The 27,216-nt window shown below is 41.1% G+C and overlaps 1 protein-coding gene and 1 pseudogene across 1 annotated transcript in view; both read right to left on the reverse strand.

The window, feature by feature from the left end:
* SIMC1 (SUMO interacting motifs containing 1) overlaps positions 1 to 27,216 on the reverse strand; it is an 85,520-nt gene that overhangs the window by 12,527 nt on the left and 45,777 nt on the right. The window contains exons 5-7 of the mRNA XM_030808444.1: positions 16,154 to 16,308; positions 6,775 to 6,927; positions 4,447 to 4,575 (exon numbers count right to left, since the gene is read on the reverse strand). Coding sequence (XP_030664304.1) covers positions 4,447 to 4,575; positions 6,775 to 6,927; positions 16,154 to 16,308 — 437 coding nt within the window. The remainder of the gene's footprint in view (positions 1 to 4,446; positions 4,576 to 6,774; positions 6,928 to 16,153; positions 16,309 to 27,216) is intronic.
* LOC105739268 lies at positions 20,559 to 22,023 on the reverse strand (annotated as a pseudogene).

The following is a 27,216-nucleotide window of genomic DNA, read 5'->3' on the forward strand; positions in this document are numbered from 1 at the left end:
TGAATCACCAGGGAATTATGCTGAGTGAAAAAAGCCAGTCCCAAAAGGTTATATACCAAATGATTCCATTTATATCATTCTTTTTCTTTTTATGTTTGAGATGGAGTCTTGCTCCGTCGCCCAGGCTGGAGTGCAGTGGTGCAATCTTAGCTCACTGCAACCTCTGCCTCCCATGTTCAAGTGATTCTCCTGCCTCAGCCTCCCAAGTAGCTGGGATTACAGGTGTGCGCCACGACGCCAGGCTAATTTTTGTATTTTTAGGAGAGATGGGGTTTTGCCGTGTTGGCCGGGCTGGTCTTGCACTCCTGACATCAAGTGATCTGCCCACCTTGGCCTCCCAAAGTGCTGAGATTATAGGTGTGAGCCACTGTGCCTGGGCCATTTATATCACATTCTTGAAATGACACAAATATAAAGAATGGAAAACAGATAAATGGTTGACAGGGGTTAAGAAAGGGGTCGGGATGGGAGGGAAGTGGGTGTGGCTATAAAAAGGCAAGAAGAGCAATCCTTGAAGTGATGGAAATGTTCTATATCTTGGCTTATGTCAATCACAATATCCTGGTTGTGATACTGTACTATAGTTTTGTAATATATTACCATTGGGGGAAATTGGAAAAAGATTATCTGGGTTGTCTCTGAACTCTTTAATAATTTTAATATTGAATAAAGTTTATATTTATTTTTATCCAATAATATGTAATATTGAATACAATATTTATCTAATACTATTTAACATTCCCTAAAATTGCATGTGAATTTACAATTATGTCAAACTAAGATTTTAATCTAAAAATAAACTAAGGCCAGGCGTGGTGGCTCACACCTATAATCCCAGCACTGTGGGAGGCTGAGGCGGGTGGATCACCTGAGGTCGGGAGCTCGAGACTAGCCTGACCAACATGGAGAAACCCTGTCTCTACTAAAAATGCAAAATTAGCCAGGTCTGGTGGCACATGCCTGTAATCCCAGCTACTTGGGAGGCTGAGGCAGGAGAATCACTTGAACACGGGAGGCAGAGGTTGCAGTGAGCTAAGATCATTTATCATTAATTTATCATTAATTTATCATTTATCATATATCATTAATTTATCATTTTTTACAAAAAGATATGTATATTTAATATAATACTTTCGTATTTTGCTTTTTAAACTTATCTTAGAATTCAGTTCATAGAAGGCTGGGCCTGGTGGCTCACGCCTGTAATCCCAGCATTTTGGGAGGCTGAGGTGGGTGGATCACCTGAGGTCATGAGTTCGAGACCAGCCTGGCCAACTTATCTTTCTTTAAATATGCATAAGGAAACATTATGGAAAACACTAAACATTACGGGAAAATAAAATTACAGGTCAATATCCCTTGTAAACATCGATGCAAAAACCCTTAGCAAAATATTAGCAACTTGAATCCATCAATATATAAGAAGGATAACATCACAACCAAGTAGGGTTTTTATTCCAGGAATGCAAAGTTGGTTTAACGTGAGTAAATTAATCAGTGTATTACACCGCATCAACAGAATAAAGAAGAAAAACTATGATTATCTCAATAGATGGAGACAACATATTTGGCAAATTTCAATGCTTATTCTTCATAAAAATAATAAACTAGAAATGGAAGGAAGCTCCCTCAATCTGACAAAGGGCACCTATGAAACATTTATAGCTAACGTCACACTTAATAGTCAAAAACTGAATGTTTTCACCCTAAGATCAGGAATGGGGCAATAATGTCTACACTCACCGCTTCTCCAACATTTTCCTGGAGATACTAGTCTATGCAATATGGCAAGAAAAAGCAAGCAAAAGGTATACACAGATTGGGAAGGATACAGTTAAAGTGTATTTTTAGACAACGTGATTGTGTATGTAGAGAATCCTAAGGAAAACAAACAAAAATCCTACTAGAATAAGTTAATTTATTAAGGTTGCAGGGTTTCTATACACTACTAATGAGCAATTGGAAAATGATAGGTCAAGAAGGTATATGCATTTGTCAAGACTCACTGGATGGTAGGTATGCAAGTTAGTTTACATAATTTAATTGTATGTAAATTATACTTAATCTTTAGAAAATTAAAATAAATCGAGGTAAAGGCCAAGTAAAGTATCTTTTAGTATAATTTGAGTGAGTGGCCAATTTGCCCCTTCTGAGAGAATTTTAAAGTAGGGCCAGGTTTCGTATAAATTATGTTTGTCTGTTTTAATTCCTAATTTGTTTTTGTTACCCATTCCTTAGCTTTCCCATTTCTTACCAGCATCTGGGCTTGTATGAATGAATAGTAGAGGAGATGGACCCAAATGAAATACTCCTGACAAAGTGTTAGAGCAAGCATGGTATTCAGGTGCACTTTCTTCTGTCTGACCAGTACAACATACTGCCTCCTTTGAATATTGAATTTGGGATTAAGCAGCCCTGGGTTTAAATTTGGATTCTGAACCTGATTAGCTACATAAACTTAGGCTAGTTAACTCCACCTCTTTGAATGCTTTTCTTACTCATTAAACAGAGATAACATTGCCAGGTGCAGTGGTTTACGACTGTAATCCCAGCCCTTTGGGAGGCTGAGGTGGGCAGATCACCTGAGGTCAGGAGTTTGAAACCAGCCTGGCTAACATGGTGAAACCCCACCTCTACTAAAAATACACAAATTAGCTGGGTGTAGGGGCGTGCACCTGTAATCCCAGCCACTCGGGAGGCTAAGGCAGGAGAATCGCTTGAACTCAGGAGGCAAAGATTGCAGTGAGCTGAGATCTCACTACTGTACTCTAGCCTGGGTGACAGAGCGAGACTCTGCCTCAAAACAAATAAATAAATAAATAGGGATAACATTATAAGAAAAATAAATAAGGTTGGGTGCAGTGGCTCATGCCTGTAATCCCAGAACTTTAGGAGGCTGAGGCAGGAGGACTGCTTGAGTCTAGGAGTTCAAAACTAGCCTGGGCAACATAGCAATACCCTGTTTCTAAATTATAAAGAAAAAGAAAAAAAAAACAGAAAACAAATGAGATAATTAATGTGACAATGACTGGCACATTGTAGGGACTCAGTAAATGTCTTAATCTTACCAAAGCATTTTAATTAAGTCCTATTCCAGTACTATTCGGCATAACATTTTCTTGTAATAGAAGAAACCAGAGCTGCACAATAGTTGTCTTCGTTGTCAGCTGGGAGTTTATTCATTCTAGTTTATTTTTCTTCCTCTGGATTTTAAAATTACTGGTTCAAGGAAGGAATCATTGTTTTTAGCCAAAAACCATTTCTTTATCCCTTCCTAATGAAATACTTCACTAATTCATGCTTAGGGAAACTGAATTCCTAATTCTTACTATCTGGGGTCATTCTACAGGTACAACTCTTCATTCTTGTGTCACCTCTAGTTCCTCTAATATTGGATATACCTATTTCATTCACCCACCAAGCCTTTAGTGAACACTTCTGCCAGGCCTATGGATAAAGATCAGAGAAGAAGGCAGGGCTTAACAGTTACATTTTTATTTTTATATTTATTTATTTTTTGAGACGGAGTCTCGCTCTGTCGCCCAAGCTGGAGTGCAGTGGCGCAATCTCGGCTCGCTGCAAGCTCCGCCTCCAGGGTTCACACCACTCTCCTGCCTCAGCCTCCCGAGTAGCTGGGACTACAGGCGCCTACCACCACACCCGGCTAATGTTTTTGTATTTTCAGTAGAGACGGGGTTTCATCGTGTTAGCCAGGATGGTCTCTATCTCCTGACCTCGTGATCTGCCCGCCTTGGTCTCCCAAAGTGCTGGGATTACAGGAGTGAGCCACCACGGCTCGCCGTTATTTTTTTTTTTTTTTTGAGATGGAGTCTCACTCTGTCACCCACGCTGCAGTGCAGTGGAGCAATCTCAGCTCACTGCAACCTCCACCTCCCGGTTCAAGTGATTTTCGTGTCTCAGCCTCCTGAGTAGCTGAGATTATAGGTGTGCACCACCACACCCAACTAATTTTTGTATTTTTAGTAGAGACAGGGTTTCACCATGTTGGCCAAGGCTGGTCTTGAACTCCTGACCTCAGGTGATCTGCTCGCCTAGTCCTCCCAAAGTGCTGGGATTACAGGCGTGAGTCACTGCACCCAGCCTTAACAGTTAAATATTGAAAGAAGAGTAAAATTGTTAGGAAAATTGATAAGGTTAGAAAATTTAGGCTCCATTTAGGGTACTGTGCCTCTTCCCAAGAAATTATATCTCAGTTGTAAATAATAATAATTAGCTGAGACCCTCCTTTCCAAAAGTCAAAGACATAAGAATAATCCTTCTACTATTTTCTTCCTATCTTAATTAGTTTGGAATTTTCTATTGTAAAATTCTGTTCCTGACAGGTAGCATAGATAGAAAAGTTAATTTAATAAAAATTATTTCCAAGAGGTTTTTTTTTTTTTTTTTTTAAAAATAACTGCTCTCCCCAACAAAACTAAGACTCACCTCTGGCTCCTCTCAGGAATGTCCAGCACAAACCCAAACATCATCTCGGCAATTTTATTGGAGCTGCAGGTGGGGGTCCTGTCCACCTCTACGGCTATGGAGAGCATCCTCTGAAGCTGGCACACAATCCTGAGTCCAGAACATAGGACACAGATGAGTGTGAGGATCCGGCATGGAGCCACTCTGTGGCTGGGAGGAGGTCCCCACCAGTGTACACAGAGAGTAGAGACTACTAAAGGATCTTATAAAGCACACACAAGATCAGGGAAAACTACTCAAACCATCAGCATGCTTTTATTTAGCAATTTCACCTACCTGAATCCCTTTTCCCAGAACATACTATCTGAACCTCTCAGAACCTGGGGTTGAGCTGCAAAAGCAAGCTGCCTTGAAATTCAAAAATAGAACCACACAACCTTAAGGATCTAGAGAACTATAAGGGTCATCTAATCTATAACTTCCCTATTTTGCAGATGAAGAAACAGGTCTAGAGTGACTTAAAATGATTTAAATTTCTTTGATACGGGAGAAAATATGTATTTGCCATACAGTTTTCTCCTGTTACTGTTTCCTTTCAATAGTTTCTTACTAAGTTCAGTCTCAGAACCTCCCCTGGTGGAACCTGACCTTCTCTCCCATTAGATCTAACTGTGGGAGACAGCCAGCCTGATGTGGCATTAGGAGTCTGGGCAACCTCTCAGAAAGGTGAGGCTGGCCTGACATCAGCCTTTTCTAACACGTATTATTTTAATTTTTATTTTTTGAGATGGAGTCTCACTCTGTTGCCCAGGCTGGAGTGCAGTGGTGTGATCTTGGCTCACTGCAAGCTCCGCCTCCCAGGTTCACGCCATTCTCCTGCCTCAGCCTCCTGAGTAGCTGGGACTACAGGTGCCCGCCACCATGCCCGGCTATTTTTTTGTATTTTTTTAGTAGAGACAGGGTTTCACCGTGTTAGCCAGGATGGTCTCCATCTCCTGACCTCATGATCTGCCTGCCTTGGCCTCCCAAAGTGCTGGGATTACAGGCGTGAGCCACCGCGCCCGGCAACACGTGTTATCTGTGACAGAAGAAAGGCTTTACTTTAAGAAAATCTGCAGCTAGTAACACAACAGGTGGGCCAGACCAGGTCTGGCCTCAGATTCTGTCTCTGCAATGATAAGCTGTTCAACCTTCAACAAGTTACTAAACTGCCATGAGTCCAAGTGTTCTCATCTATAAAAAGGGTGAGCAATAATATCTATTTTGTAAAGTTGTGAGTGCTATATAAAACATCTCAGATAGGGACTCTCTAGTGATAAGTGGTAGCAACTTATTATTGTTGTTAAGATCATAACAAAATTGACTTTTAGGGGACCCTATTGTTATTTCTACTAATGTGTATTTATAAACATTTATTATGATGATTGTTATATGATATTAGCTTCCACTGAAGGAACAGTGTCCACCTCCCTCTTGGGTCTGTATGTGGCCCGTATGGGAGAATGCCACTTTAGGGCCTTCCTCAATCTGTCCAAATGCTTCATTGTTCCAAAACATTCCCCTTTAGCTATAAAATTGTTTCCTAAATTAGTTATAATTATTTATAATTTAGGAAACAATTTAAACTTGTAGGCCTTCCATAAAAATCAGGTTGGTGCAACTAGATTATAATATAACATTGTGAATTCAGACACAAATGTTATATTTGAAATGCCCAGTGTGACTGGCTTTTAACAATATGATTGACATGGAATACTGGGTTATTTGTGCAAGGGTAGCCCCATCCCCTAATATCCCGGCATGTCTCAAAAAATGCCAAGGCCACTCTCAACTCCATAAAAGAAATGCCATGAATTTCTTTCCAGTGCAGTCTGCGGTGATGAGACCTGCCTTGTTGTGTTGGAACCTGCAGGCTGAACTGCTATTTTTCTCCCGGGACCTGGGGAGAGAAACCCAGGTCCTTGAGGACTCGAGGTTAACAAAACTCACACTACACACCACTCCTTCTCTATGGCAACGGATATCTGAAGTGATGAGGAGCTGTAACCCTTTACTGTCTCCTGAAATGCAGGAAGTGAAGGGCAGTGTCCTCTAGCATGTCTTGGGTCTGCGTTGTGACTTCGTATTCACTTTGTGAAGTCCTATTCATTCTAGGGGTGAAAGCACCTGGTTTTGTTCTACCTTTGAAATTAGAAATGTAGCCTTTAGTTAAACTAAGTCTTGAATAAGCATCAGCCTGTGTTCTAAGATCTTGTTAATTTGGGGGAAGCTGCTCTTAGGGATTGGTGCTGTTCCCTCTAAAACACTAAACCCCAAGAGCCCCAGGAAAGATAACTGCCTGCCCCTTACAGCTGATTGGTGTTCTTTGTCAGGTTGGGCTGGGAAGAAGGGTGGCTACTGCCGGCCTTCAAGATTCCTGTTCCTGAAGACGTTTGATTTCCATTTGGGGGCTGAGTCAATCCATCTTCAGTTACTGCTTTGACCAGCCACTTGATAACATCCCTGTAATGGAAAAAAGAAAGAAAAGGTTTATTCTTTCTTTTCCTGTGCAGAAAAAAAAATAAAGAAAGAAAAGGTTTCAATGTCTGTTGTATTTATGGTGCTCAGAACTACAGCCTTAACCTGGGCCCCCAGATCCCTGGATTTCCCTATAGGCAACAAAAGAGCCCTTTGGCTATTTTCAGTAATTAAACAAGTCTAATAAAAACATCACATTTAACTGCAGTAAGGCTATAAAAGTCAACTAAAGGCCAGACATGGTGGCTGATGCTTGTAATCCCAGCACTTTGGGAGGCTGAGGTGGGAGGACCTTTTGAGACCAGCCTGAGCAACACAGCAAGAACCCATCTCTACAAAAAAAAAAAAAAAGCTAACTAAAATATCAACATTTTTCTTTGAGTTATAAGTATTCAAAGGTAACTTCAGGGTAAAATAGTACTATCTGTGCCTTCCTGACCAGGAACATTCCCAAACCAAGTGAAAAGTTAGACTGGATGACCATAGAAGTCCTTGCCAGCTCTATATTATTGTCGCCTATTAATGTTAACAACTAAGGTTTAGAGTGTGTGCAGTGGAATCATACTTTATACAGGGCTGAGGCTCTACAAGTTAACAAGGTAAAAATATCTCATATAGTCAAAACTACTTTTAATGATCACTTAGGTAACCTAGGTAAAAACAGTAGATTGAATATACACACCTAATTTGTTTTCTCCTAAAACCCCACTAATATTATAATAAATAACTTTTGAAAAATATCCACAAGGAAGAAGAGAAGAGGAGAGAAGATGATAGCAGTGAGTTTTTTTTTTTTTTTAGACGGAGTCTCGCCCTGTTGCCAGGCTGGAGTGCAGTGGTGCGATCTCGGTTCACTGCAAGCTCCGCCTCCCAGGTGATAGCAGTGAAATTTTGAAAGGTGGAAGGCAAATGAAGGATATGAATATGAATATCAATATGAATAAACTACAGTGACAGGCAACAATATGGACAAATCTTGGTACTATAAAATAGTAAGTGAAAAATAAAATTCTCAATAGATCACATACAGCGTGATACCTTTTAATATAGAGCTGAAGGAACTAAAGTAAAAAAATATATTTTATAGGAATACATGTATATGCAATAAAACTACATAGAAAGGAAAGAAATGAAATGATGACCATGCAGAATGATGATCACTTGGGTGCAAGGGTGTAGAGATGGGTTCTGGCTATGTTGCTCAGGCTGATGGATGAGGGGTGAGGTAATTGTCAAGGGCTTAGTCTTTGATTTGGGAGTAGGTTGAGAGATGCTGATTACAAAATTAAAAGCAACCAATTAACTGAGCAAATAAAGGCACTGTGCCATGTTTTAAGATGATGTTTAATCCAAGCCTATGAATTAGGCAGAGGAATACATTTTAATTGACTTAGTTGAATTGACAAAGCTGAATCCTAAGCCAGCAGCAGAGAAGAGCTATCCTATTTAATCCTATTTACTTAAAAAAAAAAAAAAAAAAAACTTCAATAAGCTCTGCAAGCGGTAGCACCAGGTTTCTCTGAAGTGATGGTGAAAGAGGGGCAAATTGAAATATGTAGGAGGTGGCCAGGCATGGTGGCTCACTCTTGTAATCCCAGCACTTTGGGAAGCTGCGGTGGGCAAATTGCTTGAGTCCAAGAGTTTGAGACCAGCCTGGGCAAAATGGTGAAAACCTGTTTCTACTAAAAATACTAAAAATTAGCAGGGCATGGTGGCGCGTACCAGTAGTCCCAGCTACCCAAGAGGCTGAGGTGGGAGGATCACCTGACCCCAGGGAGGTCAAAGCTGCAGTGAGCTGTGATTGGGCTGCTGCACTCCAGCCTTGGGCAACCAGAGTAAGACTCCACCTCAAAATAAATAAATAAACAAACAAACAAACAAACAAACAAATAAATTAGGATGGCTTGAAAGCTGTTTAAGAAATTTTTAGACCTCTAGAACTTCCCCAATCCTGCAGACTACAAGTTAACTTTGTGGAGAGATAAAACAGATGGTCTCTGAACTGGGATACCAGGCACGGCTTAGAAGCAGACACTGAAGCAAATGGGGCACTAAATGAACATAGGCATGCTGAATGCAGAGACCCTTGCCATCTTCTCACACATGTCTTCCAAAACCTTGGCATCCTGTCTTTATCCTTCATATAAGAGGTTGGATGTCTTCTCTGTAAAACCGAACCAGCCCAAGAGGAAAGACCTTGACTCAAATTTTCTTAGAAATGAGAAATCAGTTCCACCTAGAGGGAAGTGCAGAAATGACAAGTCCTCTCCTGTCTTCAGAGCTTCCATTATCTTTTGAGTCTCGCACCTTTAAATATGGATAGACTATAGACTACCAAGGTTTACCAGACATCTATGGAAAGCTTTTAACATAAAGAGATAGAGACCGAAATAGCCGCTCCTTCCTTCCAAAAAAGCAACTTGGAGAAAACAGACATTATGTAGAAGAGAAACAGAGAATAAAAATGAAAATTCTGATTAGCAAAATCAAAGATATGAGATGACACGGATCCAGGAAAGAAGAAAATAAGAATACAGTTTATATATATATATTTTTTTGCAGAGTCAGGGTCTTGCTATGTTGCCCAGGTTGGTCTTGAACTCCTGGCCTCAAGCGATCTTTCCACTTTGGCCCCTGAAAGTGCTAGGATTACAGGCCTGAGCCACTGTGCCCAGCCTATTATTATTATTTTTTAGAAACGAGGGCTTGCTGTGTTGTCCAGGCTGGAGTACAGTTGTGCCATCATAGCTCACTGAACTCCTGAGCTCAAGCGATCCTTCTGCCTCAGCCTCTCCAGTAGCTGGGACTATAGGCACATGCCACCATGCTTGGCTTATTTATTAATTTTAATAAGGAAGACACAGATAAAAAATAAAAGAGCTCTTGGAAATTAGAAAGATAATTACAAAAGTGAAAAATCCTGTTTATTAGAAATAAAGGACATTTTTCCAGACTGAAATGGCCCACTGAATGCCCAACCCAATGGATGAATATAAACCTAGGATAGGCATATTTGGCAAAAAGAGAACTTTACAAACTTCCAGAGGGAAAAACCAGGGCACATAAAAAGAATCAGTAATCAAAATAGCTTATGACTTCTTTTTTTTCCCCAAGACAGGGTCTTGCTCTGACACCCATGCTGGAGTGCAGTGGCACGATCTTAGCTCAGTGCAACCTCTGCCACCCAGGCTCAAGCAATCCTCCTATCTCAGTCTTCCGAGTAGCTGGGACCACAGGTGTGTGTCACTACGCCCAGCTAATTTTTTGTAGTTTTGGTAGAGATGGGCTTTTGCCATGTTGCCCAGGCTGGTCTTGAACACCTGAGCTCAAAGTGATCCACCTACCTCGGCCTCCCAAAGTGCTGGGACTACAGGCGTGAGCTACCACACCTGGCTACTTATGATTTCTTAACAGCAATTCTGGAAGCTAGAAGACAATGGAAGATTTCCTTTGATGTTCTGTAGAAAAGTTATTTCTAAGCAAATAATCTATCCTCAGTCTAATTATCAATGTATGAGAAGATAAAGACATTTGCAGACAAACAAGATCTCAAAAACTTTACTTCCCATACACCTTTCTTAAAGCTACTAGGAATGGATTCCTTAAATGAAGGTATGAGCCATGAAAGAGAAAAGACAGGACAAACAAACAAGTCATCCAGTCTTGACAATCATTAAAGAGGACTCTCAAATTTATGATGAAGACTGGAAAAGAGGACGAGTGATCTAGATTGAAGGAGATCAAAACATTCTACCTCAGATTTTTGAGAAGAAACTAGCAGGACAATCCAGTGTGAATATCTTGAGGGGATATTGAGACCAACTGAGGCAAGAAAATAGGGTCTGGAAGCAGGGAACCTAAGGCCAATTCATGTTGAATTCCTAGAACTAAATCAAAAGGAAAACCCCAATTTTCCATGCCCAAGTAACAAAAGGACCAGAGACTTCTCCCTTTGCAACCTTGCTACCCTCCCTGCTTTTTCTGAATGGCAGATGAAAAACTGAAAGTACCTCTGACTGCTCCCCTCCCACAACCAATCAGGCTGGTCGTGGGCCAAGTCTTCATTTGCATAGGAGTAAAACTTTGTAACTTCACTTCAGCCTCTGACTGGTCCCCTCCCACAACTAATCGAACTGACGGTGGGCCACTACTTCATTTACACAGGGTGTACATCAAGTACAATGGGAAACCTCTAGAAGGTATTTAAACCCCAGAAAATTCTGTAACCAGGCTCTTGAGTTGCTTGCTCAGGCCTGCTCCCACCCTGTGGAGTGTGCTTTCATTTTCAACAAATAGCGGCTTTTGTTGCTTCATTTTTCCTTGCTTTGTTTGTACATTTTGTCCAGTTCTTTGTTCAAGATGCCAAGAACCTAGACACCCTCCACCAGTAACACAACTAGGAGAATTTGGGGTTGAATTCTGATATGCACAAGGAAAGCAAGAAACTTAAAAATAGGACAATTATTAACCTTAGGGAAAACAAAAAGATATGAATGAAAGGAAAAGCAATCATGGTTTAATACTTGGTAAAATTCTGACTAGCATACATAGTCATAGTAATAGAAACATTGAACACTGATATAAAAATTATAATTATATTAATGATATAGGGGCTGGGAAATATGTGTGTGATGGGGAATGTGGGGAGGAAAAAGAGCGAACTCCTTATCTTTCATGTGAGAAGTCCACAGATAATGGCTAACAATGGAAAACCAAGAAGCAGCATTGCAAGCATATTATTTTGCCATATGGGGGTAAATATTAAAAAAACCAATTAAAGAGAAACAGAAATGCAGGTGAGGGGACCGGGAGACAAGTATATTTCTGAAGTCTTGTAGAAACTAGTCTACTCTTTGTATGCATAGTTCAAAATGAAAGAAATAAAAGAAAATCCCTTAAGAGGGGGTCATATGGAGACGGATCATCTCTCTCTTTTAAAAAATACCTCTTTGAGGTATAATTTACATACAATAAATTGTCAAAGTTTTGTTTGATGAATTTAGATAAATATATGTATACATCCTTGTAATCACCAACTTATTCTAATATCCATTTCTTAATGAATCAAAGATAGCTCATTTTCCTGCCAACTGAAACAAATGATTTTTTTCATTGAGTAAGCACAAAACAGAGGACCTGGCCTAGATTTAGAGGTCACAAACACCCCTCAAAAATGCCTATCTTTGTTGTTGTTGTTTTGTTTTTGAGATAGAGTCTTCCTCTGTTGCCCAGGCTGAATTGCAGTGGTGCAGTCCTGGCTCACTGCAACCTCTGCCTCCCAGGTTCAAATGATTCTCATGCCTTAGTCTCCCGAGTAGCTAGGATTACAGAAGTGCACCACCATGCCTGGCTGTTTTTGTACTTTTAGTAGAGGTGGGGTTTTGAGGCCAGGCTGGTCTCAAACTCCTGGCCTCATGTGATCTGCCCACCTTGGCCTCCCAAAGTGCTGGGATTACAGGCCTCAGCCACCATGCCCGGCCCAAAATGCCTTTATTTATTTATGAGACAGAGTTTCCCTCTTGTTGCCCAGGCTGGAGTGCAATGGCGCGATCTCGGCTCACTGCAACCTCTACCTCCTGGGTTCAAGCAATTCTCCTGCCTCAGCCTCTCAAATAGCTGGGATTACAGGTGCCTGGCACTATGCCTGGCAAATTTTGGGGTTTTTTTTTTTTTTTTGTATTTTTTAGTAGAGATGGGGTTTCACCACGTTGGCTAGGCTCGTGTCGAACTCCTGACCTCAAGTGCTGTGCCCACCTTGGCCTCCCAAAGTGCTAGGATTACAGGTGTGAGCCACCGTGCCCAGCCTTAAATGCCTATCTTTTTTTTTTTTTTTTTTTTGAGACGGAGTCTCGCTCTGTTGCCCAGGCTGGAGTGCAGTGGCGCAATCTCGGCTCACTGCAAGCTCCGCCTCCTGGGTTCACGCCATTCTCCTGCCTCAGCCTCTCCGAGTAGCTGGGACTACAGGCGCCCACCACGACGCCCGGCTAATTTTTTGTATTTTTAGTTGAGATGGGGTTTCACCGTGGTCTCGACCTCCTGACCTCGTGATTAAATGCCTATCTTTAAACCCAAGAGTCATACCCTGTACAGTGAGAGGCTCACACCACAAGAGGTGAAAATGAAAGCAACTGAGAGGATAGTGCCTTGGGTATCCCACTCACTCTTAATGCCTAGGCTCGCAAAGCATAACGGTAGATGGAATTGTTCTCATTATGTAAATTATTTTTCACTTTTTAAAATTTATTTTTTATTTGCTTTTGAGACAGAGTCTCGCTCTGTCACCCAGGTTGGAGTGCAGTGGTGTGATCTCGGCTTACCACAACCTCTGCCTCCCAGGTTCAAGCGATTCTCCTGTCTTGGTCTCCCAAGTAGCTGGGATTACAGGCACATGCCGCCATGCCCAGCTAATTTTTGTATTTTTAGTAGAGACAGGGTTTCACCGTGTTGGCCAGGCTGGTCTTGAACTCCTGGACTCAGGTGATCTGCCCACCTCGGCCTCCCAAAGTGCTGGGATTACAGGCGTGAGCCACTGTATCTGGCCAATTTTTCACTTTAAAATTCAACTATGTAGGCCGGGCGCAGTGGCTCACGCTTGTAATCCCAGCACTTTGGGAGGCCGAGGCGGGCGGATCACGAGGTCAGGAGATCGAGACCACGGTGAAACCCCGTCTCTATTAAAAATACAAAAAATTAGCCGGGCGTGGTGGCGGGTGCCTGTAGTCCCAGCTACTCGGAGAGGCTGAGGCAGGAGAATGGCGTGAACCTGGGAGGCAGAGCTTGCAGTGAGCTGAGATTGCGCCACTGCACTCCAGCCTGGGTGACAGAGCGAGACTCCGTCTCAAAAAAAAAAAAAATTCAGCTATGCTGTCTTGTGCTCTTTGTTGATTCTCTTACTGATTTTGTACCCCTAAAATTACTAACATTTACTCTTTAGATAAAATATCACATATAGGGAAATAAATATGGGCATGTAAACTAAGGGGGTGGGAAAACTGACCAATGCCCAAAACATAACGAAACGTCCTCCTTTTTGTTAGAGGATTTATCATAGTCAATGCCCCATGTTGACCTGTGAATACTACTTTCAACAAATATGTAAGAACATATGAGAACGTAAATGTGGAAGAGTTTCAATGCTGCTCTGAACAAAGAGATGCTGTTACACCCTTCTAGTAAGAGCCATTTCCAAAAAAGCAAGGGATGTTCAGATGCTCAACCTACAATGGGGTTACATCTGGATAAACCCATCTGATATAGCTTTGATATTTGTCCCCTCCAAATCTCATGTTGATGTGATCTCCAATGTTGGAGATGGGGCCTAGTGGAAGATGTTTGGGTCATGGAGGCAGATCCTTCATAAATGTCTTGGTGCTGTCCTCATGGTAACGAGTGAGTTCTCACTCTATTAGTTCACTTGAGAGCTGACTGTTTGAAAGAGGTTGGCATTATAGCCCCGCCCCCTGTCTTCCTTCCTCCCTTGCCAGGTGATACTCCAGCTCTCCTTCACCTTCTGTCATGAATGGAAGCTTCCTGATGCCCTAACCAGAAACAGATGCTGGAGCCATGCTTCTTGTACAGCTTGTAGAATTGTGAGCCAAATAAACTTCTTTTCTTTATAAATTACCCAGCCTCAGCCATTCCTTTATGGCAACACAAAGGGACTAAAACACCACTGTAAGTTGAAAATATTTTAAGTTGAGAACACATTTAATGCACCCAATCTACCGAACACTGTAGCTTAGCCTAGCCTACCTTAAATGTGCTCAGAATACTGACAGCTCACAGTTGGGCAAAATCATGCAACACAAAGCCTATTTTATAATAAAGTGTTGAACAGTTTATGTAATTTATTGAATACTATGCTAAAAAATGAAAAACAGAATGTTTGTTGGGTACTTGAGGTATAGTTTCTACTGAATGGTTATCACTTCTGTACCAATGTAAAGTCAAAAAATCCTAAGCCAAACCATCATGAGTCAGGGCCGTCTGTAGTTCCAAAAGGAAAATTCCAGCCCACGATCCCCTACCCTAAAGATCATATTTTTCCCCGCTTGGTATAAGCATATAGTAGTTCCATGCTTCCAGAAACTCTGACTCTGATTCTGCAAAAAAGAACACATGCTTACTATCTAATGTATCTTATTGTCAGCTACACGACCTATTGTTATAGATATTACTTTCCAGAAACTAGTAGTGACAAATGAGATTTACATTGAGGTTCATCGGGGGATAGGAATAAATGTAGGTTAATAAAAACTGAAAAGTGGGCCGGGCGCGGTGGCTCACGCTTGTAATCCCAGCACTTTGGGAGGCCGAGGCAGGCGAATCATGAGGTCAGGAGATCGAGACCACCGTGAAACCCCGTCTCTACTAAAAATATAAAAAATTAGCTGGGCGTGGTGGCGGGTGCCTGTAGTCCCAGCTACTCGGAGAGGCTGAGGCAGGAGAATGGCGTGAACCTGGGAGGCGGAGCTTGCAGTGAGCCGAGATTGCGCCACTGAACTCCAGCCTGGGCGACAGAGCGAGACTCCGTCTCAACAACAACAACAAAAAAAATTAAAAAAAAATAAAAATAAAAACTGAAAAGTTTTATATAAGGTTTTTCCCTAGATTTCATAAGGTTGTTTGGACAATATTGAAATAGACCAAAGGAAGTCTGTTGGTCTTGAGAGAAAACTCGCTCAAGCTATGCGGTGCCAGCCGCATTGTTGGTTTCTTTTATGATTATCAAGAGGGGTTTCTTTTATGATTAGCTAAGTTTTATTTTTAAAAATTAATTAATTATTTTTGAGACAGAGTCATGCTGTGTCACCCAGGCTGGAGAACAGTGACGCAATCTCGGCCCACTGCAACCTCTGCCTCCTGGGTTCAAGTGATTCTCCCACCTCAGCCTCCAAAGTAGCTGGAATTACAGGCATACACCACCACGCCCTGCTAATTTGTATATTTTTAGTAGAGACGTCGTTTTGCCATGTTGGCGAGGCTGGTTTCGAACTCCTGACCTCAAGTGATCCACCCACCTCAGCCTCCCAAAGTACTGGGATTACAGGTGTGAACCACTGCACCTGGTCTATCTATAGTTTTAATAATTAGTCCTATTAACACTATCTACTGACTAGAAAACCTCACCTGGCTGATATTCTGGCCTTCAGCAGCTGCCCACCTATAATTCCTTACCTCTTCTCATCTCAGGGCTCAGGTGGCTGCTTACCTGACATTGTGGGGCTGCTTGTCACAGGACAGCACCATGTTTGCAATGGATTGCTGCAGGTGCTGCCGTTGCCTCCTCAGGGTCTGCTGGAAGTCATCTTCTAGGGTCTGAACGACATAACGCAGGAAAAGGACTCGCCCAGGCAGAGTTTGTCCCTGTGGGAAAAAGAATGAGGTCAGTCTTTCTTCTCAGTCTCCTGGATGACAGTCAACACTGGGCTCTCATAGATACTAAGCCCAAGAGAAGGCCATGCATCAACAAGTATGCCTGTGCTTAAAAGAGAGGCTCCTAGGAGAGGGCAGGTAGTCTGGGTCATTATGAGAGAGGACAAATAGGGCGACTGCTGAAAAAAATCATACCTTTTAAGGTTTCAGAAACCATTTTTTAAGTATTATTACTTGTTCAAAGGATCTAGGCATCTGCAGATAATTACAATTTTCTAACACCTAAGCTGCAATCAGATATCTCCTGGAATCTCTAGGATTGTAGATCATTTGATTTAAGAGGCAGCCATGGGAAGTCACTCTCTCCCTCTCACTGAACCTATCAACCTCAGGATATACCCAAAACTAAGGATGGCAAAACAGAGAAAGAGAAACTGGTTCTTTAATGACTCCTGTGCTGCTAGATCAAACCGCCATGATGTCCACTCTACTCATGAACTTCCAGTCATGCGAGCTGATTGAGCCAAGTCTGTTGGCTTGGCTCAACTTGACTGTTGGGCCAAGCCTGAGTTGGGTATTCTGTTACAGGTGAAATGATCCTAACTGACAAACAGTTAAAGAGCATGGGCTTTGGAGGCACACAGCATTCAGTTTTTGTTGCTGTTTGTTTTAGACCTAGCTCTGTCCCTCATTTAAGCCCTCTAGGACTTACTGTCTTTCTAGTTTACATGGGGGTAATTCTAACCTTACCAAAGACAGTGTAAGTACCTGTCACATAGTAGGCAGTCATGCACAATTTGTTGGTTTCCCTTTACTACCAGACAAGTGCTGAGAGCTGAGGCTTCAAACTTCAAAGAACCAGAAGGTACCAAACTATTTCTGGACTATGTGGAAACCTCCGAAATCCAGGGAATAGGTATATTTTCTCAGAACATGAACCAATGGACCAGGATATGATTCAGTCAGTAGGAAACAAAGTGACCATTCTAAATACATACCATTTCTTTCTTTTTTGGGAGGAGGTGATGATATCTTCATCTTCCAAATGTGTTTATTTTTCTCTAATCCTTGATAACTGATGCAAATGCTTTTTTAAAAAATCAAGTACCTGTGCTAGATTTTTTTTTTTTTTTTTTTTGAGATGTTGTCTCGGTCTGTCACCCAGGCTGGAGTGCAGTGGCGTGATCTTGGCTCACTGTAACCTCTGCCTCCCAGGCTCAAGCAATTCTCCAGCCTCAGCCTCCCAAGTAGCTGGGATTATAGGTGCCTGCCACCAGGCCCAGCTAACTTTTGTATTTTTAGTAGAGACAGGGTTTCACCATAATGCTCAGGCTGGTCTTGAACTCCTGACCTCAGGTGATCCACCTGCATCGGTCTCCCAAAGTGTTGGGATTACAGGCGTGAGCCACTGCGCCCGTCCTTGTGCTAGATTTTTGATAAAAAGAAAGTCTTCTACTGACACCACTTTCCACCACTACTTGTCTTCTCCAGTATCCTAGAATAATTTTTAACTAATTCTTCTAGAAGTCACCATAAACATCTCTAAAGAAATAGGCTTTTATTACGATTTCTTGATTTATCAACTGTAGACATTATCTATTGGTTTCTGCTATGCTAGATAAGAATTTACTTAGGCCAATCCCCCACCTCTTCTCTTCCTAAAATAAGTGTATTTCTATCATCTATAGACAGTATCTCTTGACTCCCCATTTTGGAAGGTAAGAATGTTACACCAGCCCTACTATTTTCAGAGGTCCTGTCCCTTTTCATCTCCCAACCTTTATCTTCTATACTTTCCATTTTACATCGTCAAGGCTAATAAAATTGTCTCCTATGTTTTGTATATAAATTGATTCTAAATGTTATAACTACATAGTGTTTACAGTGTCAGGATTCTGTTAAGGTATTTACTAAATACTTTTACTAAATACTTTTAGTAAATCCATATAGTATACTAAGAAAATCATTCCTTTCTTGTGAAGTTTTTTTGTTTTTCTAGAGTTTTGTTTTTTTCTCCCCTCCTTTAACTACCTGTAATTATAATATACCTCTTTCAACTCAAGAATAGTGCTGAATCTTGAGAATACCTTTTTTCCCCAAATAATTCTCTCTCTTTTTTTTTTTTTTTTTAAAATAACGTGGGCTGGGCATGGTCATTCATGCCTGTGATCTCAGAACTCTGGGAGGCTGAAGTGGGAGGATCATTTGAGGCCAGGAAACAAGACCAGCCCCGGAAACATGGTTAGACCCCATCTCTACAAAAATAAAAATAAAAAAATTAGCCAGGCATGATAACATGTGCCTGTAGTCCTAGCTACTTAGGAGGCTGAGGCAGGAGGATCACTTGAGTTCAAGAGGTCATGGCTGCAGTGAGCTATGATCATGCCACTGCACTCCAGCCTGGGTGACAGAGGAAGAGACCCTGTCTCAAAAATAAACAAATAAAACAACTTTATTAGCATACCATAAAATTCAGCCATTTTAAAAGTACAATTCAATGATTTGTAGTAAACCTACTGAGTTGTGCAAACATTACCATAATCTACTTTTTAGAACATTTCCATTACCCCAAAAGATCCCTCATGGGCACTTACAGTTCCCTTTCCAATCATCAGGCCAAGGCAACCACTCATCTGCTTTCTGTCTCTCTAGATCTGCCTTTTCTAAACATTTCTTAGAATCATATAATATGTAATGTTTTGTGTGTGGTTTCTTTCACTTAGCTTATTTTTTTAAGGTCTGCCCATATTAATAGTATGCATCAATAGCTCATTGCTTATTTTTTAATTTTTTGCTATCTAGACTACAGACTTTATTCAGTATCACCAGATTTTACATGCATTCATTTGTGTGTATGTAGGTCCATACAACTTCAGCACAGGTAGAGATTCATGTGCTTAACCTCATAATCAAATGTTATAATCAACATCATAATCATCATAATCATATAGAACTGTTCCATCAGCACAAAGGAACTCCTTGCGTCATCCCTTTATAGTCATACATACCCCACACCTCCTCCAGTCCCTATCCCTGGCAACCATTAATCTGTTATTCATTTCAATAATTTTGTCACCTCAAGAATGCTATATAAATGCAATCATACAGTATGTGACCATTTGAGACTGGCTTTTTTTGTTCACCATAATACCCCTGAGGTACAACCAAGTTCTTGTATCAACAGTTAGCTCCTTTTCATTCCAGAGTAGTATTCCAAGTTATGGATGGTTTGTTTAACCATGTACCTGTTGTAGCACATCTGGGTTGCTTCCAGTTTGGGGCTATTACAAATAAAGCTCCTATGAATATTTGGGTACAAGTACAATATAGGTTTTCATTTCTCTGGAATGAATGTCCAGGAGCACAACTGCTGGGTCTTATGTTTAACTTGATTAAAAAATTATGTTTAACTTGATAAGAAATTTATAAACTCTTTTCCAGAGTGGCTGTACCATTTTACATTCCTGTCAGCAATGTATAAAATATCCAGTTTGTATCCTCATTAGTATTTGGTATTTCTTTAGCCATTCAGGTAAGTAAGTCATAGCCTCACTGTGGTTTCAATTTGCATTCCCTGATAACTTACGGAGTTTAACAGCTTTTCATATGCTTACTTGCCATCTATAGATCCTCTTCAGTGAAACATCTATTCATGTCTTTTGCCCATTTTCTAATTGGACTGTTTGTTTTTATTGTTGAGTTTTTGTGGCCTTTTTTTTTTTTTTTTTTTGAGACAAGGCCTCACTCTGTTATACAGGTTGGAGTGTAGTGGTGTGATCATAGCTCACTGCAGCCTCAAACTCCTGGGCTCAAGTGATCCTCCTGCCTCCCTAGTAGCTGGGACTACTGGTGTGTGTCATGGTGCCCAGCTAATTTTTAAAAAAAATTTTTTTGTAGAGACAGAGTCTCATTACGTTGCTCCGCCTGGTCTGGAACCCCTAACCTCAAGCACTCCTCCCATCTTGGCCTCCCAAAGTGGTGAGATTACAAGCATGAGCTACCATGCCTGACTTCAGTTGAGTTTTTAGCACACTTTATATATTCCAAATTGATCAGATATATGCTTTGCTAATTCATCTCAATCTGTAGCTTATCGTTTCCTCTTCTTAAATCACAAGTTTTTAAATTTTGAAGAAGTCCAATATATCAGTTTTTATCTTTTACAGATATGCTTTTGGGGCAAAGTCCAAGAATTTGTCATCTAGCCCAAGATCCTGAAGATTTTACTCCTGTGGCTTTTTCCAAAGTTATATAGTTTAATGTATTACATTTAAGTCCATTATACATTTTGAGTTAAATTTTATATAAGATGTGAGGTTTAAGTAGAGGTTCTTTTTTCTCCTCGCTATGGGTGTCTAATTGCTCCAGCAAAATTTGTCAGAAAGGCTATCCTTCCTCCATTGAATTGCTTTTGCACTTTTTCAAAATCAGTTGAGCATATTTATATGGGTTTATTTCTGGGTTCTCTCATCTGTTCCATTGATCCATGTGTCTGTTCCTCTGCCAATACCATCTGTCTTGATTACTACAGCTTTATAATAAGTCTTGAAGTCAGGTAATGTGAGTCCTCCAAGTTTTTCTTCTTCAAAATTGATTTAGCTTAAGTAACTTTACACTGGATATTTTCATCTTTCCCCATTTTGTCTCCTGCTTTATTCTAGAGAAGAAAGTTCTTGCATAAGCTCTTCCTTTTCTTGTTGCAATTACTGCAAATGCTGTTGGTTTTGCTCCAGTCTGTCCTCCAACCACTGTAGAAGACGCCCGCTGACTGCCGACATCTGACTGCACAGATTCTTGGTAAACACTGAGCCATTATGGATCTTGGTTACTGAGTCCAGATGTGTAAGGCTGTGGATCCTCCAATATGCATCCTGCTCCTCCTGGCACAGGATCTTGGGCAGCTCTACTGCTGATTCAAGGCACACTTTCCTGATAGTGACATGAAGTACAATATGGATTGGGATTTTGATTCTCTCATACCTTTCCTCTTCCTTCTGGCCCTCAATGGAGATGTGCTGGCTGGGGCTCCAGAAGTCTTGTGGACCATGAAGGGACTCTGAACTCTTTTGGGCCTGTATGGATTGGAAGCAAGTGTAGAGTACCCGGCCAGTCCTTGTTTTCTTATCTTCTATGAAACAGGAAAAAAATAAGTCCTACAAAGCCTTGATCCATCATCTGGTACGTGGCTCGTGTGCGAACATCAACATGTGAAGGCCAAACAGTTACATGAGGGTGGGAATGATACCAGCCCACAACTCTCATGGGGTGGCCTGTCAGTTCAGCCAACCTCTCTGCCTCTGTTGAAGCTGCAGACAGCTGCCCTGGAGAAATTTCTACTCAGTCCTTCCACTTATCAGAACGTCGTAAGATGATGACAGAATGAATGCGAACAATTCTGAAGGCATCAACCTTTTCAGCAACTGTGGGCATTTCAGTTCCAGTATATGCAAATTTGGAGTCACTCCTTGTATCATCGTTCAACTCCCCTATGCATAGCCCCATCACTTCCTCCTTCTCTGTGCTCAGAGCATGGTTGAGACAAATGAGGAAAGCGTCAGACTCGAGATGAACTGCCTGCACTGCCTGCACCACCTGCACCGCCATCTTGGCCCAGCTCACTGCTTTTAATTACTGAATAGTATTTCATTTTGTTTATCCATTCACCAGCTGATGGACATTTGGGTTATTTCCACATTTTGGCTATTACGCATAACACTGCTTTGAACATTTGAATGTAAGTCTTTGGCTGACAGAGGTTTTCATTTTTGTTGGGTCTATATCTAGAATTGGAATAGATAGGGCAAATAAATTTATGTTCAACTTTTAGAGAAATTGTCAAACCATTTTTCAGAGTGCCTGTACTATTTATATTCTCATCAGCAGTGTATGAGACTTAAGTTCTCCACATTCTTGGCAATGTTTATTATTGTCTGTTTTCTTTTCTTTAACAAAAGTTTAAAAATTGTGATAAAGGCCAGGCGTGGTGGCTTACAACCTGTAATCCCAGCACTTTGGGAGGCCAAGGCGGGTGGATCACGCAGTCAGGAGATCACGACCATCCTGGCTAACATGGTGAAACCCGTCTCTACTAAAAATACAGAAAATTAGCTGGGTGTGGTGGTGGGCGCCAGTAGTCCCAGCTACTCAGGAGGCTGAGGCAGGAGAACGGTGTGAACCCAGGAGGCGGAGTTTGCAGTGAGCTGAGATCACGCCACTGCACTCCAGCCTGGGCAACAGAGCAAGACTCGGTCTCAAAAAAAAACATTGTTATAAAAACCACATTATCATTAAATTTACTATCTTAAACATTTTTAAGTGTACAGTTCAGTAGTGTTAAGTATATTCACAGTCCTGTAAAAGAGCCCCAGAACTTTGCATCTTGCAAAACTGAAACTCTATATCCATTGAACAACTTCCCATTTCACACTCCCTCATACTGTTTTCCATAGCAGTTGCACCACTTTACAATCCCACCAAGAGTGCACAAAGGTTCTAATTTCTCCAAATTCTTGCCCACACATTTTTTTTTTTTAATAGTGGCCATTCTAATTGGTATGAGGTGACATTGGATTGTGGTTTTGATTTGCATTCCTCTAATGACTAGTTATATGGAGTATCTTTTCAGAAGTTTGTTGGCCATTTCTTTTTTTTTTTTTTTGGAGACGGAGTCTCGCTCTGTCGCCCAGGCTGGAGTGCAGTGGCACGGTCTCGGCTCACTGCAAGCTCCACCTCCCGGGTTCACGCCATTCTCCTGCCTCAGCCTCTCCGAGTAGCTGGGACTACAGGCGCCCGCCACCACGCCCGGCTAATTTTTTGTATTTTTAGTAGAGACGGGGTTTCACCGTGGTCTCGATCTTTTGACCTCGTGATCCGCCTGCCTTGGCCTCCCAAAGTGCTGGGATTACAAGCGTGAGCCACCGCGCCCGGCCTTGTTGGCCATTTCTGTATCATCTTTGGAGAAATGTCTATGTAAGTCCTCTGCCCATTTTTAAATTGGGTTATTCATTTGTTGTTGAGTTGCTGGAGTTCTTTATATATTCTGGATATTAACCCTCATCAGATATATGATTTATAACTATTTTCTCCCATCCCATAGGCTGCCTTTTCACTCTATTTTTGTATTTTCTATTTTTATTGCTCACTCTGTTGATGCACAGAAGTTCTGAAGTTTGATGTAGTATTATTTGTCTACTTTTGTTTTTGCTGCCTGTGTTTTTGGTGTCATATTCAAGAAATCAGTTGCCAAATCCAATGTCATGAAGCTTTGCCCCATGCTTTCTTCAATGAATTTTATAGATTTGGGTCTTATATTCAGGTCTTTAATGCATTTTAAGTTAATTTTTATATGTTCGGAGTCCAACTTCATTCTTTTGCAAGTGGATACCCACTTTTTCCTATGACATTCAGAGACGGTCTTTTCACCACTGAGTAGTCTTGGCACCCTTAATGAAGATCACTTGACCATGTACTCAAAGGTTTATTTCTGGGCTCTCTATTCCATATGTCTATCTTTTTTCCTGTACCACACTGTTTTGATTACTGTAGCTTTATATGTTACAGTCAAGAAGTGTGAGAACTCCAACTTTGTTCTTTTTATTTCAAGATTGCTTTGACTGGCTGGGCATGGTGGCTCACACCTGTAATCCCAGCGCTTTGGGAGGCTGAGGCGGGCGGATCATCTAAGATGGGGAGTTCGAGACCAGCCTGACCAACATGGAGAAACCCGTCTCTATTAAAAATACAAAATTAGCCGGGCATGGTGGCACATGCCTGTAATCCCAGCTAATTGGGAGGCTGAGGCATCGCTTAAACCCAGGAGGCGGAGGTTGTAGTGAGCTGAGATTGTGCCATCACACTGTAGCCTGGGCAATAAGAGCTAAACTCTGTCTCAAAAAAAAAAAAAAAAAATTGCTTTGGCTATTTGGTGTTCTTTGCAAGATATCAACTTTTTTTTTTTTTTAAGACAGAGTCTCACTCTGTCACCCACACTGGAATGCAGTGGTGTGACCTCAGCTCACTGCAACCTCTGCCTCCCGGGTTCAAGCAATTCTCTGGACTCAGCCTCCTGAGTAGCTGAGATTACAGGTGCCCACCATCATGCCCGGCTAAAGACACCAACTTCTGAAAGACTAAAAGTTGGTGTCCCTTGGGATTCAACATGAATTTTAGGATGGAATTTTCTATTGCTACAAAAAAAAAGAAATGCTGTTGGGATTTTGATGGGAATTGTGTTGAACCTGTAGATCACTTTGGGTAGTACTGACATCTTAACCATATTAAGTCTTCCACTCCATGAATATAGGAAGCCTTACCATTTATTGGTGTCTAATTTCTTTCCACAACATTTTGTAGTTTTCAGTGTACAAATCTTTCACCTCCTTGGTTAGGTTTATGTCTGAACATTTTATTCTTTTTGATGATATTGTAAATGAAATTGTGTTATTTCCTTTTCAGATTTTTCATTGTTGGTTTAACAAAAATGCAACTGAGTTTTGTGAGCTGGTTTCATATACTGCTGTTTTGCTGAATTCACTTATTATTTCATTTACTAGGTTTTTTTTTGGTGGAATTTTAGGATTTTCTACATATAAGATCATGTCACCTGTGAACAGAGATATTTTACTTCTCCCTTTCTAATTTGGATGCCTTTTATTTCTTTTTCTTGACTAACTGCTCTGTCTAGGTCTTGAGGTACTATGTTGAATAGAAGTGGCAAGAGCAGGCATGTCTGATCTTAGAGGAAAATCTTTCAGTCTTTCACCATTCAGTATGATGCCAACTGTGGGCTTTTCACATATGGCTTTTATTATGTTGAGGTAGTTTTCTTCTATTTCTAGTTTGAGTGTCTTTATCAAGAAAGGGTGTTGAATTTTGTCAAATGTGTTTTCTGTATTAATTGAGGTGATCGTGTGTTTTTTCTCCTTCATTCTGTAATATGGTGTATCACATTTATTTTCATATGTTAAACCATCCAGGAATAAATCCCACATATTCATGGTTTACAGTTGGCTCTCTGTATCTGTGGGTTCTGCATCCACGGATTCAACCAGCTGAGATTTGAAAATAATTGAAAAAAAATTTACATCTAAACCGAATATATACAAATGTTTTTTCTTGTCATCATTCCTTAAACAATGCAGTATAACAACTATTTATATATAATTTACATTGTATTAGGTATCATAAGTAATCCACAGACGATTTGAAGTATATAAGAGGATGTGCATAGGTTATATGGGATTTGAACATCTGCAAATTTTGGTATCCAAGGGAGGTCCTGGAACCAGTCCCCCAATGTAGTCAACCAAGGGATGACTGCATACCCTTTTAATGTGCTGTTGAATTTTAGTTTGTTAGTATTTTGTTGAGGATTTCTTCATCAACATTTATCAGGTACATTGGTTGGCAGTTTTATTGTAGTTTTTTACTTCTGTTTTGTTTTGTTTTGTTTTGTTTTGAGACAGAGTCTCACTTTATCGCCCAGGCTGGAGTGCAGTGGCACCATCTTGGCTCACTGCAACCCCTGCCTCCCGGGTTCAGGCGATTCTCCTGTCTCAGCCTCCCCAGTAGTTGGGATTTCAGGTGCTCGCCACCATACTCGGTTAATTTTTGTTATCTTTAGCAGAGACGGGGTTTCGCCATGTTGGCCATGCTGGTCTTGAAATCGCGGCCTCAAGCAATCTGCCTACCTTGGCCTCCCAAAGTGCTGGGGTTGCAGGCATGAGCCACTGCGCCCAGCTGCTTGTAGTTTTTTTGATCTGGCTTTGATATCAGGGTGTGTCATGCTACTAATAAAGAGATACCCTAGACTGGGTAATTTATAAAGGAAAGACGTTTAGTTGACTTACAGTTCCACATGGCTGGGGAGGCCTCACAATCATGGCAAATGGCAAATGAGGAGCAAAGTCACGTCTTACGTGGCAGTAGGCAAGAGAGCTTGTGTAGGGGAACTCCCCTTTATAAAACCATCAGATCTCATGGATTTATTCACTGTTATGAGAACAGCACAGGAAAACCCGCCCCCATGATTCAATTACCTCCCACCAGGTCCCTCCCATAACACGTGGGAATTATGGGAGCTACAACTCAAGATGAGATTTGGGTGGGGACACAGCCAAACCATATCACAGGGTAATGCTGGCCTCATAGAATAAGCTGAAATAAGTTATCTCTCCTTCTGTTTTTTGGAAAAGTGTGAGGAGGATTGGTGTTAATTTTTATTTAAATGTTTGGCCAAATTTACTAGTGAGGCCACCTTGTTCTAGGCTTTTTTGTTGAAAGGTTTTTGATTACTGATTCTATCTCCTTACTAGTTATTGTTCTGTTCAGATTTTTTATTTCTTCATGAGTCAATCTTGATAGGTTTCTAGGAATTACTCCATTTATTTTAGGTTATCCAGTTTATTGGGGGTACAACTGTTGGTAGTATTCTCTTATAATCCTTTTTATTTCTGTGGCACTGGTTGTAATGCCCCCTTTCATTTCAGATTTTAGTAATTTTTAAAAATTCTATCACTGAGCTATCAGTGCTGATTTTAGTAATTTGAATCTTCTCTCTTTTTTAATCTAGTTAAGAGTTTGTCAGTTTTGATCTTTTCAAAAACCCAACTCTGTGGCTAGGTGCAGTGGCTCATGTCTGTAATCCTAGTACTCTGGGAGGCAAAGGTGGGAGGATCACTTGAGGCCAAGAGTTCAAGACCAGCCTGGGCAACTTAGCCAGATTCCCACCTCTAAAAAAAATAATAAAAAAATTAGCTGAGTATGGTGACGCATGCTTGTTTTCCCAGCTACTTGAGAGGCTGAGGCTGGAGGATAGCTTGAGCCCAGAAGTTCAAGGTTTCAGTAAGCTATAATTGTGCTACTGAGCTCCAGCCTGGGTGACAGAGTGAGACTCTGCCT

Source organism: Nomascus leucogenys, unplaced genomic scaffold, assembly GCF_006542625.1.
Source record: "Nomascus leucogenys isolate Asia unplaced genomic scaffold, Asia_NLE_v1 Super-Scaffold_3019, whole genome shotgun sequence".
NCBI classification, from domain to species: domain Eukaryota; kingdom Metazoa; phylum Chordata; class Mammalia; order Primates; family Hylobatidae; genus Nomascus; species Nomascus leucogenys.